General features: G+C 34.1%; 1 protein-coding gene across 1 annotated transcript; it reads right to left on the bottom strand.

Moving 5' to 3' along the window:
- Positions 1-3,261: 3,261 nt before the first annotated feature.
- Positions 3,262-19,291, bottom strand: NME8 (NME/NM23 family member 8; the record flags this gene model as incomplete). The annotated part of the gene is made up of 15 exons (XM_084306944.1): positions 3,262-3,484; positions 4,112-4,256; positions 5,185-5,336; positions 5,940-6,047; positions 6,754-6,898; positions 7,761-7,972; positions 9,276-9,427; positions 11,221-11,313; positions 12,966-13,042; positions 15,137-15,203; positions 15,797-15,913; positions 16,800-16,871; positions 18,137-18,243; positions 19,109-19,166; positions 19,259-19,291. The coding sequence occupies 15 exons, from the start codon at positions 19,289-19,291 to the stop codon at positions 3,262-3,264; spliced, it is 1,761 nt and encodes a 586-aa protein (XP_084163070.1).
- Between the last annotated feature and the right edge of the window lie 353 nt (positions 19,292-19,644).

Below are 19,644 nucleotides of genomic sequence, written 5' to 3'. Positions count from 1 at the left end.
GTATTTTGATTCTTTTTAGTTATACAATATGATGAAAACTTTTGGTTTTAGATATTCAGAGCACATCAACATTTGTCCTCTGAGCAAGGTAATCAGAAAGTTAATCATTCAGTCACAAAGGACTGTGGATGAAGATAATAGATACTTGCAAGTTCTGACCTGCCCATGTACCTCCTTCATTGGAAAACCACTATTGCAGTGCACATCCACAAGCTGATCAACTCCATCTTCTTCATGGGGAAAAAAGCTTTCTTTCCAGTTCCCTTATTTTATATGAAGTAATACAGCACAAATTCTCACTTCAATAAGGCATATCAATTCTTCTTAACAGCATTTTGAAATTTAGAACTAGCCTGTTTATCATTTTAAAGTAAAACAGATATTTAAAATAATCTTACTGACAGATTATGATTTCATTAATGTTCCTAAGCAAGGAAATATGTGGTCTATTATACAAATAAACATTCCCTGTGGTTCCAGTTATCTCCTGCTGGGACAAAAAATTGAAGAAAAGTATGTTATCTTTTGTTAGTGTTGGAAGAATTTTCATCACATCTCTGCAACACCTAATTCTACAGTGAACCACACAATGTTTTCTAAATAAATGGTCATGAAGGTCACATTCTCTTTCAGTCTGGCATTTAGATGGACAAAAGGACTGAGCCAGACTTTCTGTAAGATTGTAGCCAGAGGAACTCTATAAAGGTAATTTCAAGAAGATTTTCATCTATGATACTCAATGGAGTTTATGTTGGAACACATTCCTCCCGAGTCTGTAAATGCAAATGCTTGTCTACCTCATCACAGTGCTCAAACTCTTAAACATCACATCCGTGTCTATGTCCCAGTAATATAAAACTTAAAGAATAGCAGATGTCAGTCTAAATTGTGTGTACAAAATCTAGATGTTGAGTTAGACTTTTAAAGAGGTAAAATAATCTGTTAAAATACTGTCAGTATTTCAGTTGGCATGCTTCTGAATTTTTGGCATTTTGATAACTCTATAGAAGTCTTAATCTCAAAGAGACACAACCTTCATGAATCTGGATCTCCATCAGCTGATAGAATTATTTTTATTGTTTTGAAATGTATATTTTAAGTTACTTCTTTACAAAGATGCTAAAAGACCTTAAGATCAAGAAGATATTTAGTAGAAGCAAATATACATTAACAGAATCATTTTAACCAAGCACAAAACAGGGATCAAAACTGACACACATGAATATATGAACCCAAATAAATGCAGTCCTTCAACAGTTCAACCAAACAGAAAAAAAATGCTTGAGAGTGTTGTAATAGAGGATGAAGAGCAATAGTTAAAAAAACAAGAACTCGGTATATGCAATTATATCACAGTTAACCAGGCAGAACTAGTGTACCCATACAGCTAACTGAAATTTCTAAAACCAGTACACTATGTAATCTACAGTATTCAAATCTTGTGTATGATACGTATAGGCCATGTACTATTTGGCTGTGAACTTACACCAGAAGTTTAATGAACTTCTAGTAAGACATAAACATAGACATAAACATTGTTTCAGTATTTCCTGTCCTGTCAAAAATCAATCCCATATAAACTTTCAACATTGTATTTGCCCTGTTGGTAGAAAAGCCAACTCTATAAAAACAAAAATCTTGGGAAAGAAACTGAATTGATACATCTGAAATTGCTCTACTCAGGCCATTTCTGGGACTGCTTCTTGGCTTAAGGTATAATATGCCAACACCCAAAAGACCCAGAGTACTGAAATAATGCCAGGAAGAACAGTTTTAATTGTTTTTTAAGTTGAAAAAAAAAAAAAAAGCCAAAGAACATACAGCAATTCTGAGGTATGCTTCTCAGAAGTCAGCTCACCGAGGTGACATATAAATTCTGCACTAATCAAAATTTCCTACAGGCTTGCCTCAAGTAGAGTTTATTGCAGTAAAGCAGCTGTATGTGAAAATGGGCCACCAGGAGAATGCTCAGTCCAACTTCTGCTAGAGGAATTTCTGTAATAACAAATGCCCCATCACAACATAAATATTTGTCAGGAAGCTTTTTAAAACAGCTAGTCACATCAAATACAATAGGAACAGAAAGAGAAGTGTGAGAAAACTTCATTCATTCTGGACTTTGCACTTTTAATCAATGCTGTAACATAAACTGCTTTAATTGAATACCATTCTTTAGCATCTCTACCTTCCACAGGCTTGGACAGTAAAAGTAAGAATGTATTAGCTACTGAAGAATATTTGTGTTCTTCTTGAAATCCAGCCAAATTAGACTGAGACAGGATACAAATTCACTAGTTTGGCAAGGATATATATTTCAAGAGTAGCTGTACGTAAGAGGTGACTTTATATTTTGCTTCTTCTGATATATTTGCATTGAGCAACTGGACTGGAAAGGGCCATCTAGACTATTATCCTGCTTGTGATAGATACTATTAGATATTTAGGTCAACAATAAATAAGCAATGCATTTTTTTCTAAGGGCCCTGAGGGACACAGTAGGCCTTAATAGCTCTGAGCAATCTCTTGTGTTTCACACCCACGCCAAATGGGCCAAGGAGCCCCTTTAAGCTCAGACCTGGGCTTAATCCTGAGCTATGTTGTAGTACCTGTCTCTGGCTACCTTGCCTGTTGCTCTTGACTAGACCCTTGAATTGGTGCTGTACCTGGTTCATAACTTGCTTTGTCTGGGGATGTTGACGGACTTGTCTACCCAGTTCTACTAGGATCCTGGCTCCCACCAGTGAGGGCACCCCCTGTGTTTCAGTCATCAGAATGTGGCTCCTGGCCCATTCTCACTTGTTGAGTTCCCACACGCTGCCAATGTTGTAACTGTACCTCCACTACCTTTTAGTATTTCTCCTTTGTAGGCTGCCTGAACTGAAGGACTCTTAATTACATCACAGCAGATGTATCACAATAGTGTTTTCAGGACCTTTCTTTATTGACCCGGTTTTTAAGGTAGCTATACAAAAAACACCTCAGACTCTTGACTATTGGGAAGGCATACATTTGTTTAAGTGCTAGAAGAAAAACTCTCTACCAAGCATATATAAAGAAACCATTACTAACATCAGACTTCTAGCAGGCATTACTTGTTACATTGATATGCTCTACTATATAGAAATTGATTGATAACAAAAAAAAAAAAAAGAGTATGGAGGAGAATGGGTTTGTATATGTATGTGCTAAATACAGGTAGTTGGGTAGACAAATGTATCTAATAACTTGACTATAACTTTTCAGAGATTGTGTCTTAATTGTTCAATCTATATAAATCTCACCAAATATACACTCAATGCTTTCCAGTGCATGTTCTCTAGTAGACGATCCGTGAACAGCATTAGACAAAATATCTTGTGCAAACTGAGCCCGAATTGATTCAGGAGAGCTCTCTTTTGCCACTTCTGGATCTGTTGGACCCATTAGTTGCCTCCATTCTTGCACAGCATTTTCCTTTGTTAAGACCATTACCACTGATGGGCCCCTGTAAAATCAATATATGACAGTTCTTCCACTATTCTGAGAGGCAGAGTTAGCTGTAACTTCAGAGGTACTGTGAAGGGTTATGTTAAGCGTTATGCTATCTGAATAATGTTAAACTGTTTAAATTTTAAAATGTGATTCTGGAATGTTTTGTTTAAGACAATATAAAACTTCTGATATCTGTATTTGAAAATCACAAAGATTATGATGATCAGCTATTTGAATTTGGACTTCTTGTCCTAAAAATGCTCTTACTAAATAATTTCTGAAGCAAGAAAACACACATCATTATCAACAGCTATACTAAAAGTATTACGAGATAAATATTTGTCCCTCATGGGAAAAACAAGGATTCCATCAAAAAAGAGTTCTTTGAGAAGCAAAGCCAAAATAATAGTCACTGTCCATAAATTTGGAAAGAACTGCAAATTTTCCTTTTAAGGAAGGGCATTCCATGCTAAAAGGTAACCATAAAACTTTAAAAAAAAAACAAACACACACCATTAAACTTGCCAGAAAGAGTAACAGAGTGTAACATCCTCAGCCCACTTTGAGTGTTGCATGTTTTGTTGGCTCTGTAAATTCAAAGTTATGATGCATATTTGCATAACTATAGCTAGACACTTACTCAGTCATACGTGCCACTAACTCTTCAAAAAAAGGTTTTCCTTCGTGATGCTTATAAAACTGTGTAGCCATTTCACGAGTTAAAGCTTCCTCTTTAATCTTTGAGATGGTAAACCCAGCATCTTTGACTTTTTGCATGATGTCATCTAGGTGAATAACAAGCAAATTCATTCTTTCTTGATTAAAGAAGTTTAGATTGAAATGTACAATAAACCACTGTCAATGGACTAAATTATCTCTATACAGGTGACAAATTCAGACTGTTGCAAACTATACTAACAGCATTCATTGCTATTTCTGACTTTGGACAGAATGTGGAATGTAGTAATAATGCTACATTACACACCAGCTGGCCTGATAAAATCAATCTGGATTGTAACAAGAGGGGAAGAAAGACTTATAAAAGCCAACAAAGAATTAACAATTAAAAAGACTACGAAACTTGTCAGGGGAGAAAAGAAGAATGCCAACAAGAGGCTTTGAATACAGTGGTAAAAACAAAACAAAACAAAACAAAAAAACACACAAGCAAAATTTTAGGTAAGATTCCAAACTTAAAAAAAAAGTAAAACTTAACTTTTAACTTAAAACTTAAAAGAACATAATGTTCTTTTTACTTTAACCTTTCCTTCTTATTCCCTTTGTCTGATGTCAAGTTAAGCCAAGTATGGGAATGCATCTAATCCAGCAATGGCTTCTTTTGAGTCAGTAGAGACAACTGTCTGAAATCAGTAGCATGATTTCAGAAGGCCTCTCTCTCTAATAAAAAATGCTGGACAGATAGTTTGGACAAATTCTTGGCTTTTAAACATTTTAATTTAGCTGAGAACTCTCTCACTTCAATTCACCAGTATTCTTGTGAAGAAGAGCTATAGGCTATTTAAGCAAAGGAAATGTCATATTTGAGATCTCAATATGAATTATGCGAGCCCTGTAAAAGCATTTATCTGCTTGGTAAAAGCACTTCAGAGAATAAAAAAAAATGCATCTGACATGATTTTCTGTGGTGTATATTGCTAATATTTTGGATAAATAACATCTGGAGGCATAGCCCATGCCTTCTAGATCACTTACCTTTATGCTTCTTAGCAGCATCAGGTTTGATCAATGCCAAAGTGTGCTCCTGAGGGAAGAAGAACTCTAATTCTTTCTGAGCATCATTAGGTGAAGAACTACCATGCAGCTGATTAATTGGTATGTTGTCGAGTGCATACTGTGCACGTAAACTAAGAGTCATGAAAACAGGGAAATTATGTAAAGGAATAGCCATCCTGAGCTTTAGCTATGACTAACCTGAACCCAATAAATATAAATAGAAGTTGATTTGGCCACTGAAGTGCTTGACAGTCTCTCTGTAGATGTAAGAAGCATTCACTGTCTACAGAAAGAGCAATCAACTTTTTAATTAACCGGATGAAATATGAATACTTTCCTTCCCAACTGTCATTCTATTATATTTCCAAGATAATACCAGGTCTTGCTTTGTGAAACAACATTTCTGTCAACAATAAGTATTGTGATACCACAGCAGTTTCTTAGGACAATACTACAAGCAGGTGAAACCAAGCTATTTCTTTATAAAACGTGTTGAAGAAACAAAGCCACAAATAAAATAAATCATCAATGAAAGGTTTTCATTTAGCTAAGAAAACAGGCATCCAGACTAAAAAATATCAGTGCAATAGTTACAAGAAAACCTTAACAAGCTCCAGAAATATACATCAGCTTCCAGACGATGGCACTATAGTTACACCAGCTGGAATGTGGTATTCATTGACTTGAAGAATATGAAAGTAAATTAAAACTGTGAACGATGGTATAAGTATTACCTGTTTGGACTTTCCTTCTTAGCCTCTTCAACAGTCTTTGGACCTAATAAATTTCTCCAGTGTGCTACAGCATTTTCTCGTGTTAGAGCAAGTACAAGAGTTGGACCACTGTAAAGTGGAAAACTGGCATTAAGAACGCCAAATATTAAACTCTTTGTAATTTGTAAAAATAATTTAATTTTATATAGTCCAGACAAGGAAAACGACCCCTAGTACTGGAGGATTTTAAAATTTTCTCTGTTCAAACAGCTACAGTCTGATAAAACCTTAGGGAGATTAAATGAATTTGTATTTCAAAGTTACTCAATGTTACCACAACACCAATAACATTACAGAATTGGGCTATGTCTTTATTACTAGACATAAAAATGCTGATCAGCTCCTAAACTTTTGTATTTGTCCCAGGTATGTTCCAACTTCACGTGAAGACAATATTCAAATATGATTTATTTTCCACTCCAAGGAGTCCAGCACACGATCTAGATAAAGACTATAGAGTCCTCCTATAAACAATCTAAATGAAACCTTTCAGAGCACAGCTCAAATGTTTTCACCCAGATCAATGGAATTGGCCACTGACTTCAACATCTTACATATGGAGGTATGGAGTCACTAGAAATTTTTAAAAATCTGATCTGTGTACTGTATTTGGGAATTATCTCATTATCTACAGTTTTCTGATCCTGTGTTGAGTTTTACTAAACTCTCAGATAAGATGGTATCTTACAGCCCTAATAATAATTCAGGTTAATTATTTGTTGTGTGTGTTCAGTCTCATTTCTACATCTGTAGTTTCATTTTTCATTCACCTTACCTGGTCATTTCCTCTAGCAGGAAAGGGAAGTAGTCTTCATTTTCATGTTCTTTATAAAATTCACGTGCTTGTTCTTCAGATAGGTTTATTTCTTTCTGCATTGCTATTTCAAAGCCATCATCCTTTATTCTTTGTATAATAGAATCTGTTTAAAATATTGAAATAATGCTAAATTACCATCCATTCATCAACTAAACACTTTTGCAGAAATGACATGGGCTTTCTAATAACTATCTTAAATTTTTACAAATTAATTTCTTAACTGAAGAACAGAAAACTAATTTAAAGAAACTGCTAGAAGGCTTCAGCAGTTGCCTGGACACTCACGAAGTTGATGTGGAAGGCAAAATGGCTTTTCTAAGCAACATACTGTATAGTGATCAAGAAAATAAATATACAAGGAGAGGCCAAAATTGTAGTCTTTCAAATCTCTAAATTATTTCCAGTACAGAAATTCTAGAATTAGAACGGAGCTAGCTAGATTCTAGTAAGAAAGGCAAATATAAATTAGAAGAAAAGTAAACTTGTTTGGATGGAGCTTCATACTAATGCAGCAGATTTTCTGATCCAATCTGTAAAAATCTTATCTGTATAGGCCTATGTATGCAGCATAGAACACCCTGGGTCAGATCTTTTTCACTCTTGACATTGATCTACCTGCCAAGGCAAGGATCAACTACTACATTATGGTTAGAAGTATGTTTCCTTATAGTATACTTAAATATGCTAACTTCTCTGAGAGGTTGTCTATAAAAATTTCATCCAGATATGCAACCTAAAGATATTATTGAAAAGTCAACCAAAGGAACAAAATAATTTTGACGTTTATATTCTAAATTTATCAAACATATCAGCCATGTAGCTTTTTTCATGATAAAGATTACTGTTAACTTAAAGCTGAGAAAAAAAGATAATCTAACAACATTTCATTAGTAGTGTTAGAATTTCTGAAATTCAAAATGAGACTCTTTACGCCCTTGATAGAAAATTAAGTTATTAAAACTTACCTCGTCTTTCTCTTAGGAGACAAGGTCTAACTAAGGCCAAAGTCTTTTCAAATTTTTGCTCTGTCTTTTTTTGACCAAAATTAGGGAAAAAGAAGGCAAGTTGCCTGCTGGCATCTTCTATACTGCTTTGCACATCACACATATTTAATATACTCTCAGTTTCTGGAGTTTCTTCCAGTCTAATGAGACAAAATTTTATCATATTTAAGTCCCTGTATGCATTTTGATGTTGTGATAACAGCTGACTTGATGAAAATGTACTTTCTTAAAGTTTAGTGAAACAAAAGAATAGAAAACCAAATGCAGATTTTATTTAATTCAGAATCATAATTAAAGTAATGTTTCTGAGAAATATTTCTATTGAGAAATATATCTCAAAAAGTTCATTGTCATATGCTATAAAGAGAAATCTGTCATGCAGCTTTTCTAATTCCCCTCTAGCTTCTTCAGAATAGTTTCTCTGTTTCACTAGACAGAATTACTGCTGACAAGTGTACAGTGTATAATGAATGACCAGAAAAAGGATAATGCTTAATTCATTTAAAGCATTATCCTAAGAACTACTGCACTACAAAATTCTCTTTATCAGGGATTCTTTCATTGCCTGTAACTCTAAGGTTTATTTAGCAATGTATATACACTCACTCTAGACCACCCAGAAAAAATACAATATTCCCTGGTTGCACTAAATCAACTCAAAAAGGGGTTCAGCAGGTATCAACAAAAATATAAACTATTTCAACAGGTTCTTTTTTGGAACAAATTATGCAAATTTTTGCTGCTTTCTGTAAATAGCAATATAAAACTCGATCCCAAATTTGTATTTTTGTGAACACTCTATTGTCTTGTGCTGTGTATATTACTAACTTTCCATTATAAATTCTTTGCTAAATAGTTGGCATAAGAGAAAGACAGACTTTCCAAGACACCATGGTTGGGAACAGCAAATCCTTACAATGTATTTATGTACCTCAACAACAACAACAACAACAACAACAACAACAACAACAACAAAACAGCCCTCCCACTTGTTTGCTCACTTTTACAGAGTGGTGCCAGGGAGCACAGCATGCTTCAGGTGTCCCCAGGTGTCACTTGGGTCACATCTACAGGTTCCCAGCATATATAAAAGTAAACATGGACAACATTCATTTGGCAGTGCTGGCAGTCACTTCGTCTTGGTGAATTAGTATGAAGTGGAACTGTACGGACCACACCAGCTCTAAGTACAGCACAGTTCTCCTTGGACAATCCACTCAAATTTAGTTCAGAATGAGCATGAGATCAGTGCCCTTTGCTTATTATCTTTCCCTAGGAATCACAGAGTGTCTATGTTCCCAAAGGATCTATGATTGCATCTGTAGTGATGGTTCTGTGAAAGACCAGGTAAAGAACTTTGCCAGCTCCCTGGGCCCTGTGCACACATATGAATATGAGTCTGTAAGAATGTTACTTCTATGGTGTATTTAAAATACTGTAACTTAATCACATATTCCAATTTTCATTATTAGTTACCTTTCTGGCTTTCCTGACTCATCAGGAATGCTTTCAAGTGATTCATATAGTTTTTTCCAGAGAGGAATAGCATCAGTTCCTTTTTTTTTAGAGATTACCAAAATGTGGCATGGTCCACTCATCATGAACTGAACAAAATCATCAAAATCAGGCTAAAAAACACAATTATTACTAATTTATTATTATTATTATTATTATTATTATTATTATTATTATTATTTTGCTATGAATTGCAGTACCTCTGTCTTTATTATCAGAAATGAGAACATCCTTTTGTAAGTAACTAATGACACTCCCTTTTTACAATGGCATTAGCATATATTACTCAAAATCCTGTCAAACTGTTTGAAAGGGTTTTTGATCAATCATTTGAGCCAGGAAAATTATAAAATGCTTAAAATACAAGTAACTGAGATAAATGAAGTAATAAAAATACATTACAAAAGTAGTACATGTTCTTTGAGGTTAAAGTGCAAACAACAAAAGAGAAGAAAATTATCTAGAAACTTGATGTGATCAAATGCTATGCTTGCAGTAGCACTTATAACAAATTGCAATACAATTCAATGCAAATTTTTTGAAACTAAAAATCAGGTAGCTGGCTAAAAATATAGAACACTTAAATGTTTGCAAGACATTTGTAGACTTTTCTGTTATTCTCTCTGCTATGTTCTTTTCACTCATCCAGTCTCAGTCTTCAATGCTGTGGATGGACATTTTCATCAGAAAATACCTTTGCAAGCTGTTGTAAGTTTTTCATCTTTTTTTCCTTTGTATGTCATCTTTCTCTTCAATATTACCAATTTCCTCAGATAACCTTCACTCCTTCTATGCATTTGACTAAATCTTTTCTTTACCAGCCGCCCTCATCTGATTGTGTATGACATTTTTCCTTTAATAATATGAGGATAGAATATTCATAGAATCATAGAATCATAGAATATCCTGAGTTGGAAGGGACCCTTAAGGATCATCAAGTCCAACTCTTGACACCGCACAGGTCTACCCAAAAGTTCAGACCATGTGCCTAAGTTCACAGTCCAATCTCTTCTTAAATTCAGACAGGCTCGGTGCAGTGACCACTTCCCTGGGGAGCCTGTTCCAGTGTGCAACCACCCTCTCTGTGAAGAACCCCCTCCTGACGTCCAGCCTAAATTTCCCCTGCCTCAGCTTAACCCCGTTCCCGTGGGTCCTGTCACCTATTCATATATATTGCTTTCAATTCATTGCTTTTCTCTTTCAGTTAGCTTCATATCTACACATCCACTTAACCCACTTCACAAGATGAAAAACCTCAAAAAACACAACCCTGATTGCATGCAAACACAAAGACATTTAGTACAATGTATAAAGTAAGTATAGTGTTGTGACTTCAAAAGTACACGGGTTCATGTTAGAAGAAATCAATGTAGCTATTAGATGTGGCTATGGTGGTTTCATCATTAAAAAGAAACAATTTCTGCTGAAATATCTGAAGATACTAAGTCTATTAAACTTGATTCTCCATTCTGTTATAATAGGCATCCTCTGAACCTTTAACAAGATTGCACAGTATTAAACAGGGAAGAATCTTTCCCACTGAGCACAAAGAAAGCTATATTCTATATTGTCACTTTAACATATTTATTTTTCAGCTTAGAATTACACTTAAAGAATGGCAAATGATAGCTCCTCAATATGTACAAAGTCCTCTGAACTACTTCTCATAGTTCACAGTAGTTTTGTTATTCTCACTACCCTAATGTTGGCTACGATTTACTACAGCTACCAAGCTATATTTTTATAAGGCTCAGTAAGAAAAAAAAGAGAGATAACATTTTCTTTTTTGTTCTGTGTACTCCAACATATTAAAAAATTACAAGATTTAAAAGCACATACAGTAACACTGATATATTTTATCTGCTGTTTTTCTTTATGTTTTTAGTGTTTGTTTGTTTTATTTTACCTGTTCTTTTTTCTTGGTATAGAATTCTCTGACTTGTTCTTCAGTTAGCATTTTCTCTTCTGATGCTGCAATGCCAAAGCCTGCATCTCTAATCTGCAATTATTCAGTTATTACTCAGTGGCATTTGAAAAAGGATACATACAATATTATACGTAAATCTAAAGATTGATTGACTTTGTATGGTATCTTAAATGCAAATTATCTGAAATATTCCAAACATAACTGCTATGTTCGCCTAACTAAAGTTCTAGCTTTTCAAAGCACTTTGATGAATTCAATAACAATGTCCACTATGTTGAAGTTTTTGGAAAATACAGTGTAGTTCAATGTATGCATTCATTCAGTGGTTAATAATTCTTTTTATTTAACATTGAATAAATATTTTTTACCATTGTGAATGATTAAAATTCAGCTACTTCTAAAATTGTTGTTATAAATTGTATGATAATTGTAATAGTCATATTACTGCATATTTGTCAATAAATGTTGTAATAAAAATAGGCTAAACTTTTTGGCCACCATTATAAAGTTGATATACTTTAGAAACAGAAAATATCAAAACTAAAATCTATTTTATGGTTATCTATTTTAAGTCACATTACTATACTAAATTAAAGTACGTATGAGATGCACACTTACACAACCTGTATCAAAATTCATAGTCCCACTGATGTGATATTTATAACATATACCTATATTTAAACAATGAAGACACTATCCAGCCCCAATATTGATCATATGCCAATGTTAGTCTGCTTACCAGCACTCTCCTCTTTAAAAGTCCCCATGATGCTGCTGAGTGTTTCCAGATTGCCTTGACAAGGTTGAATGTGGAAACAGTATGGTACACACCTCACAAGGCAGTGTAAAGACAGATCCAACTAGCAGCTGCTCAGCTCCATTTAAATTGCTTTCAAACACTGCCTGCTTTTTTTGTCTTTATTGAACCTTTTTCTTTTCTGGCCAAGATAGAGTAAATGCAGAAACAAGAAATACAACACTCTGATTTTCTATCCTGCATACATCACAGACCCTCGCATCATTTTAAATTTAACTTTTATTCTTGATATATATAATGTTATTATTATTATTATTATTGCATCAGAATCAGTGCAAAATTCCTGTAATTAAAGTGAAAATAAATATAGTATGATATTTTGGAAGGAAAGAGAATTTCTCTTTCCTGTGTGATTGCTTACATAAATGCTGAATCCATCAATGCACTGAGATTGTTATTATTAGTATACAGTCTCTGATTATAGTGATTACTAGTGCACATAAATCACCCTTTCCATCTACAAGCATGTGTTTAGTCATTTGTGAACACAAATATTTCCACAATGAACTGATTAGTTGTTTTAAATGTGCCTACATTTCTTAAAGATGCTGCACAGTCAGAAAAGGTATCTTCACCTGAAAGAATTAACTTCACCACCATAGTTTCTAGTCCTTATCTCTACTGAAATATGAGGGAAAAAAAGATCTACTTCTGCTTATAGATTTCATGTATCATTGATCTCCACAGTATGCCATAACTTACTGGCACAAAATATTAAAGCAACAGTATCAATTGGAATACTATATTATTTCAGGGCAAAATACTTGTTTTTACTATCCTTAACAGAGAGCCATTAACAAGCCTTTTTCTAAAACCTGGGAATAAATTAGGATCTATTTGATCTTCCGTCTTATTATTATTCCACTGAAATAAACAGGATGAATGAATCTTTTCAAATTTTGTCTACCTTTTGTTTAATTTCTTCTACACGTCCTTCTAAGACATCATCAGGTTTTATAATTCCAACAGAGTATGTGACTTCTTCTGAAAATTTGAAAAAATAATATGGCAATTAATATATTTATCAAAATAAATACACAACCAAATTTTTCATTACTTGCAAGTGAGTTTCTTTTAACACTTCTCCACTTTAATACTGAGATAGCCAAACAGTGGTTGCAATAAATAAATTACTCCAGCACTTAAAGCATGTCTCAGAGTGTGAGATAGTACTTGGCCATCCCTGGAATCCACATTCTGGGTGAACAACTTGTGTTTTGGGTCATACGGTAGAGACATGTTCCACGTGCAGCTAGGTGCAGTGGAAAAACTACAGTTTAAGATGGATGATTTCTCTAGGGAGCTTTCTATGTACAGGACTAGAAATTTGAAAGGAATTAATATTACAAAGGAAAACTCAATAAGTTAAAATCTTGTATGAGTATTGATTTCCAGTAAAATACACATTCCTTGTCATAGTAGATGTTTGATTCCTTAGCATTGTGGATTCTGAACTCATTTGCAATAAATAACTGCCGAAGTATATAAAAGACTTGCTCTATCTAATCTTTAAAGCAAGAGGTGTTCCCAGTCATAGGCATACTATTGCAGCATCTGTAGCATACACATAACCACTAAATGACAGAAAGTGATCAAAGAAAATACAAACTATAAACTTTCTGTGCAGAATCTGAGGTTTACAGTTAAAGTGTTAGAATGTGATTCAATCAGATCTCAAACACTGTGGAAGCAGTTAATGGTAGCTGTAATGGAATTGCAGGACTAGTACTTCTTGCCAATACTAGAAAACGCTCATAGGCACCTGCAGGTGTTAAGAAACATATTACCACAGTGTTGTGCACTGGGGCTTCTGAAGGACCCTAACCTGAAGCTGAATCCAAGCTGAAACTGTGCCCTGATTTACCTAAACAAGACCTACAGGAAAGCCAAGGAGAGACTCTGTCAGAGAGCATAGTGATAGGACAAGGAGTAATGGCTTTAAACTAAAAGAGGGGATTTTTAGATTAGATATAAGGAAGAGACTTCACTGTGAAGGTAAAGGTGAGGGGCAGGCTGCCCAGAGGAGCTGTGAATGCCCCATCCCTGGAAGTGTTCAAGCCCAGGCTGGATGGGGCCTTGGGCAACCTGATCTGGTGGGAGGTGTCCCTGCCCATGGCAGGGGGGTTGGAATTAAGTGATCCTTGGAGTCACTTCCAACTCAAACTGTTCTATGATTCTATTTTGTAGAGTATTTAGACTCTGTAGATTAGTGAGAAGTCTGTATGTAATTTCTAAAGGATTTATAATACCGTATTACTAAATCTCAGAGGATTTATAAGTGAAAAAAAAGGCTAAAGCTGAGGTCAGGAACATGCCATTTGAACCATACAATAAAGAAGATATGAGGGGGAAGGAGAAGGTACGTAACTTAATCCATGATAATGATGTAGTGCCTTATAACAAGAGAAAAAAGGAAGATAAAGAAGAGAGAAGATGGAAAAACCTATTCCATTTCAACTTCGTAAAATGATAGTCTGCACATATACAAAGCAGGAACTTTAGAAGCTTCAGTAGCCATACATAATAATAAGAATAGAAAAGACGTAGGTTCCAGCTCACAACAAGCTTGAAATAAATCTTAGATGTGAGCCTTAAATCTACTCTTTTGAAAGAGATAATTAAAAACAATCTGAGATACAAGGCATGCCATTCCTTCACTGATTAACTCTTTTAATCCTCACAGGTTGCACGTCATACTGTTGTGGGTTTTGTTTTTTTGTTTGTTTGTTTTTCTGTAGAACATCCAAATGTTAGCAAGCACCACCTCAGCAAAAGTACATCACTAATGCAGGGACTGTGTAGAAGTGAGTTTCAGGCACTAATATTGCACATGACGTGAACTGTTGGTTTGGAGAAAGGGGTTGAAAATAACTGATGACAGACCAATATCTTAATTCCTTAAAGAAGAAAACCTTCTGTCAGTTTGATATCCTCAGTCGTAACCTGCCATGTTATTAACCGAATCAAAGGACAATCTATTGGAGCTTGGTGTACACAATTCCTAATCAAATAATTAAAAATATGTTTGTTCTTTTTTTCTTTCTGTTAGCTTTTCTAAAATAAATCAAGTGTATTTACCCTCAGGTACAGTCTCCTCAATAGAATCTTCTGATGATTTTTCTTCTAGGAAAGTAAGATCATCTACCTAAGGCAATTGCAAATAAAGGAGAAGTACATTACCATCGTGAAGCTGAAGTCATCAAACACAGGTCTCAGATCTTTAAAACACTTTTTCTTCATGTAGCAACATATTTGCTATCCAGGAAAGCCTGCAACTTGAAGACATTGGGCTAGTCTGATTTTTCTAACCTGGCCTATAGATTGCTAAAAGTTTCCTTTTACTGAAAGCAGAGTTCTTTCATCTCAATTTTCACTCAAAAAAATGAGACATGACTATTTCCCAAGTCTTTGTTTCATATGGCGAATTCTTACTTAGTCATATATGAAAAAATGTCAGTCCTTAAACATAAAAAGGATAATGACTAAAACTGGTTTATCTTCTAGACATTTTGTTAGCAACCCATCCCTCCATTTCTCTGAATAATAGGGTGATCTGTAAACTTCTTCAATTTCTAAAATGTACAATTTAAAAAAATAAATTATAAAAAGATCATGTGTCATTTATTACTAAGTAAAAAACACAAAAAAATAAACTTCGCAGAAAACACTATCACGAGCATTGAGAGAAACCACTGAAGTATAATAAAAATATTTAAATATATTTTTTTGTGAGTATACCTCAGGGCGTTCCTTCTGTCCAGCTACAATTTCCCTCTCTTCTTGTACTAGTTCTGTTATTTTCTTACTTATAAGAGGAGCATTTGCACCTCTCACCATTTCAATAATTTTGCCATTCTGTAAAAGAGAAAATAAAACTCTTAGTGAGTTTTTGTCACTTAGTTTATGCATTTCCCTGAGTTTTGGAACATGCTATATTTTGTGTTGTCTTTTTTTTTTTTTTTTTTTTTTCCTTAGCAACATCATAACTTGCTGTGCTCCCTAAAGATAACACCAAAACTAATGCCTTTGCTGGTTCAGAATTATTATTATTTGTTTTCCACTTCTTCATTTCCTTTTTTTGTCTCATTTTATGTATTTATTTTGAGGCTCATCAATAATAGTACAGTTCAAAGTAGATGCAAATACCTGAAAGACTTCTGAAGGTATTGGTGTTCTTAGCCTGTAGTTGCTGAAATTCAAATGCTAGCACTGCCAAAATGAAAAGAAAACCCACAAAAAAAAAAAAAAACAACAACAACAACAAAAAAAGTCTTTCTGTATCCATCAATGAGAGACATTAAATGTATGAATCATTACAATTGCTAAAATGTGAGAAGGGCAATCTTATTTGCTTATTTTTTAAAAATTGAAGTGGAAGGAAATGTAATCTCTTTCTCTGAGGGAAAGTGTGCACAGAATAAGCATTTCAGTTAGCCAAATGCAGGCATTTTATGTGAGGCAACCCCAGAAAAACTTACTCTGATTTCTCAGCAACTACCAAAAATGTGGGTACCACAGATCTGCTGTGGCTATCTATATGTGCAACCACAATAAAAATGTGCTTGATAACTACAGATTTAGGCATGGGAAAGAGCATCAAGTAAACAACATCTGATAATACGATCCTATATAGTGTAAAATGTAAAGATATGGCATATAGTTTCACATTTCTTTTTAATCTACTGAAACATTAATGTAAAAATAAGCAATGCATTAACAGAAAGCAATGTGGTGTACTTACAACACAAAAGAGAAACACAGGTTCACATCTATTCCTAAATGGTTGCAGAGTCTCAATACTGTTAGCCTCTGCCTGAAGTGAGATGAAGAAAATTGTTTGCTTACATAAGTGTTTATATTTATGCATATATTTGTATGTATAAAAAAACATTTTGCCTAAAAGAAAACTGCCATCATCTATTGTGTTACATACTCTCACTATAATCTTAAATACAATTAGCAGTATTTATGCCACCTGCTGGTATTGAAGGAAGGGCTGGTTTGGTAATATGGGACTGGCTTCCCTTCATATTATAGCAGCTACTCAAGGAAAAATGTTACTTTAGTACTGTTTTTCCATGTATAAACATACATAAATGAAGAAGTAGTATATGCAATCCTGACAAAAGAAATTTTCCACTTTATTAAGTTCTTTGTGATATGTGGTCCACTCAATGAAAAAGCACTTCAGATTACCTCTGAACATAACTTCCAAAAATTTCTGAACAAAAAACTGAACAAATAACTGAACAAAAATTCAAGGAACTTTGATCAAAAAATGGAAACTTTTCAGTAACATTAGAATGAATGATCTTGGTCAGTATCTGCGAGGAACTGAATCTGTGAAACAAATGTATCTAATTTAAATATGACATATATGCCTCCTATATACAGGATATATATAGAATATACAGAATACCAACTGCTAGTGTAGTGGAATATTTCTACCACTATAGTTTTGTGATCATTTATTTTCAATTCCCCCTTTTTGTTCTTTTAAAAAATGAAATACAAGGAAATATTTGCAAAAAAGATGCAACACTTTTTCAGGGATGTAAGAGTTCTAATGTGATAATAATAAACAAAATTAAAACTAACAAACAAAACCATATAGCTTGGCTTTTGAAAGTTTCTGCAACTCTCATCAAGGAAAAGAAAAGCTTGAGGATATTAGCACCCTTTCTATTATGACTACATTATTAATAATTATATTATTTGTTATTATTATTGTGAGCTCCCTTTCTATTATTATTTCTGGATGTGGTACTTAGGAACACAGCTGAGTGGGTGATAGTGGAGTTAAGGTGATGGTTGGACCAGATGATCTTGGAAGTCTTTTCCAACCATAATGATTCTATGATTCTATTATAATTTCTTCCATACATACTACCATTTCTAATCTACGTCTGAACAAAGCTATACAAGGAGATATTGAGAATAAAAGGCAACCATGCCAAAATTGTAGTGACTCAATTGGTATAAAGAAAGTAAAATGACAACTCTGTAAATGCATGCAGAAAAAAAGATACATCTAACATAAACTAGAATTCAAATTCCATATATAAGTTACATACTTACCACTGCAAAATGCAACACATCATCTTCACTAAACTCATTCTTCAGTTTTCTGAATAAATTTACCACAGCTTTGCAAGGACCGCACCAAGCTTGATATACATCTATTACTAAAATATAATATTTTGGAATTACAGACTGCTGACTTGTGTAATTTATAAAATGAAACATACTTTGTGTGTTGGAATAGTACTGAGAAGGCAGTCACATGCATCCTCCAGTCCTCTTCCAGTTAATGGACACTTCATGTATACATCGATGTATTGATTATACTTCATGTATACTTCATGTACACATCAATATATACATATCATGGTTTCCTCTAGTACTTCAATTACTTCTGACATCAGCAATCTACTTGCAATAGTATTTGAGATGAGTAACCCAAACAGCTACATTTCTCTCTTATATTCTTTTTCTGTTTGATTCTTCTTTTTCTTTTCAGAATATTGCTTTTCCCCTCCATAAGCCCATTTCTTTCCCATCATCAATCTTGTAGATTTCATCCCACTACAGATTTGTTCCCTCTACCCAGATACAATTCCTAGGAAACCTAGGTGTTGTTATTGGACTCAGTGAACTGAAAACTGGGAGAATACAGCAGATGCGCTCTCAGAATGCTGTCTGATTAACTGCTGAGTATAACTGTATAGTATTAATATAGGCCCTATGAGATTTCAGGGAAAAAAAACTTCCACAGAAATGTCGTACTGCCTACCGTACAAAATACGATATTGGAATGGCATTTTCTAAACATCAGTGTATAAAACTGGATAAAATAATGGAAAGTATGATTTATGATGCATTTATTTATTATGGAAGATATAAATTATTCATAAGCACGACATACCCATTTAAAATATATTAATATAACCATTTAGAGGACAGTATGGCACTAGTCTTCTAGCTGTATGTATATTGTGCCAGACAATATATGAGAAACTGTATACGTCAAGAAAGAATAATAGTTAGTACCTACTACACCTTTTGTCAGCAACATTTCATCCCACTGATTTTGATTGGTTATTGTGGTCTGAAATAAAATGGATTGTCATTTTAACATCTTTAAAAGGCAAGAAAATAATAATCTTTTCATCTCTAGAATTAAGTAATTAGGATTTATACCTGAAGTTGGATTTCTTTCTTCTTGCCTGCCATATTCCTGTGATTACAGGAAACATATAAAAACACAAAGCACATTTAACATTTTTTTAAAGAAAAGCAAGTGACATGTAGAACTGACTTATATGGATTTTTTTTCAACATAGTACTGTTTTCTGATTCCCTTAAAAAATTTAACTCCTCTGAAGTCCCTACTGCAATGGAAGTTAGCACTCCACATCAGCATTCTGTGTAGCAATATGCAAGTTGTGGAACCAAAATAGCACAGGAAACAATAAAATTCAGCTTCTTGACCTGTTAAGGCCTTTAGAATTATTTGGTCTCAAGCACCGCTCAAATTTATAATTGCTGTGATAAGAATGACCAAAAGGACCTGGATGTCAGCCACT

This window comes from Netta rufina, assembly GCF_964035555.1.
Source record: "Netta rufina genome assembly, chromosome: 2".
NCBI classification, from domain to species: Eukaryota; Metazoa; Chordata; class Aves; order Anseriformes; family Anatidae; genus Netta; species Netta rufina.
Note: the sequence above shows the minus strand (reverse complement) of the source record. Positions and strands in the feature narration are given on the sequence as shown.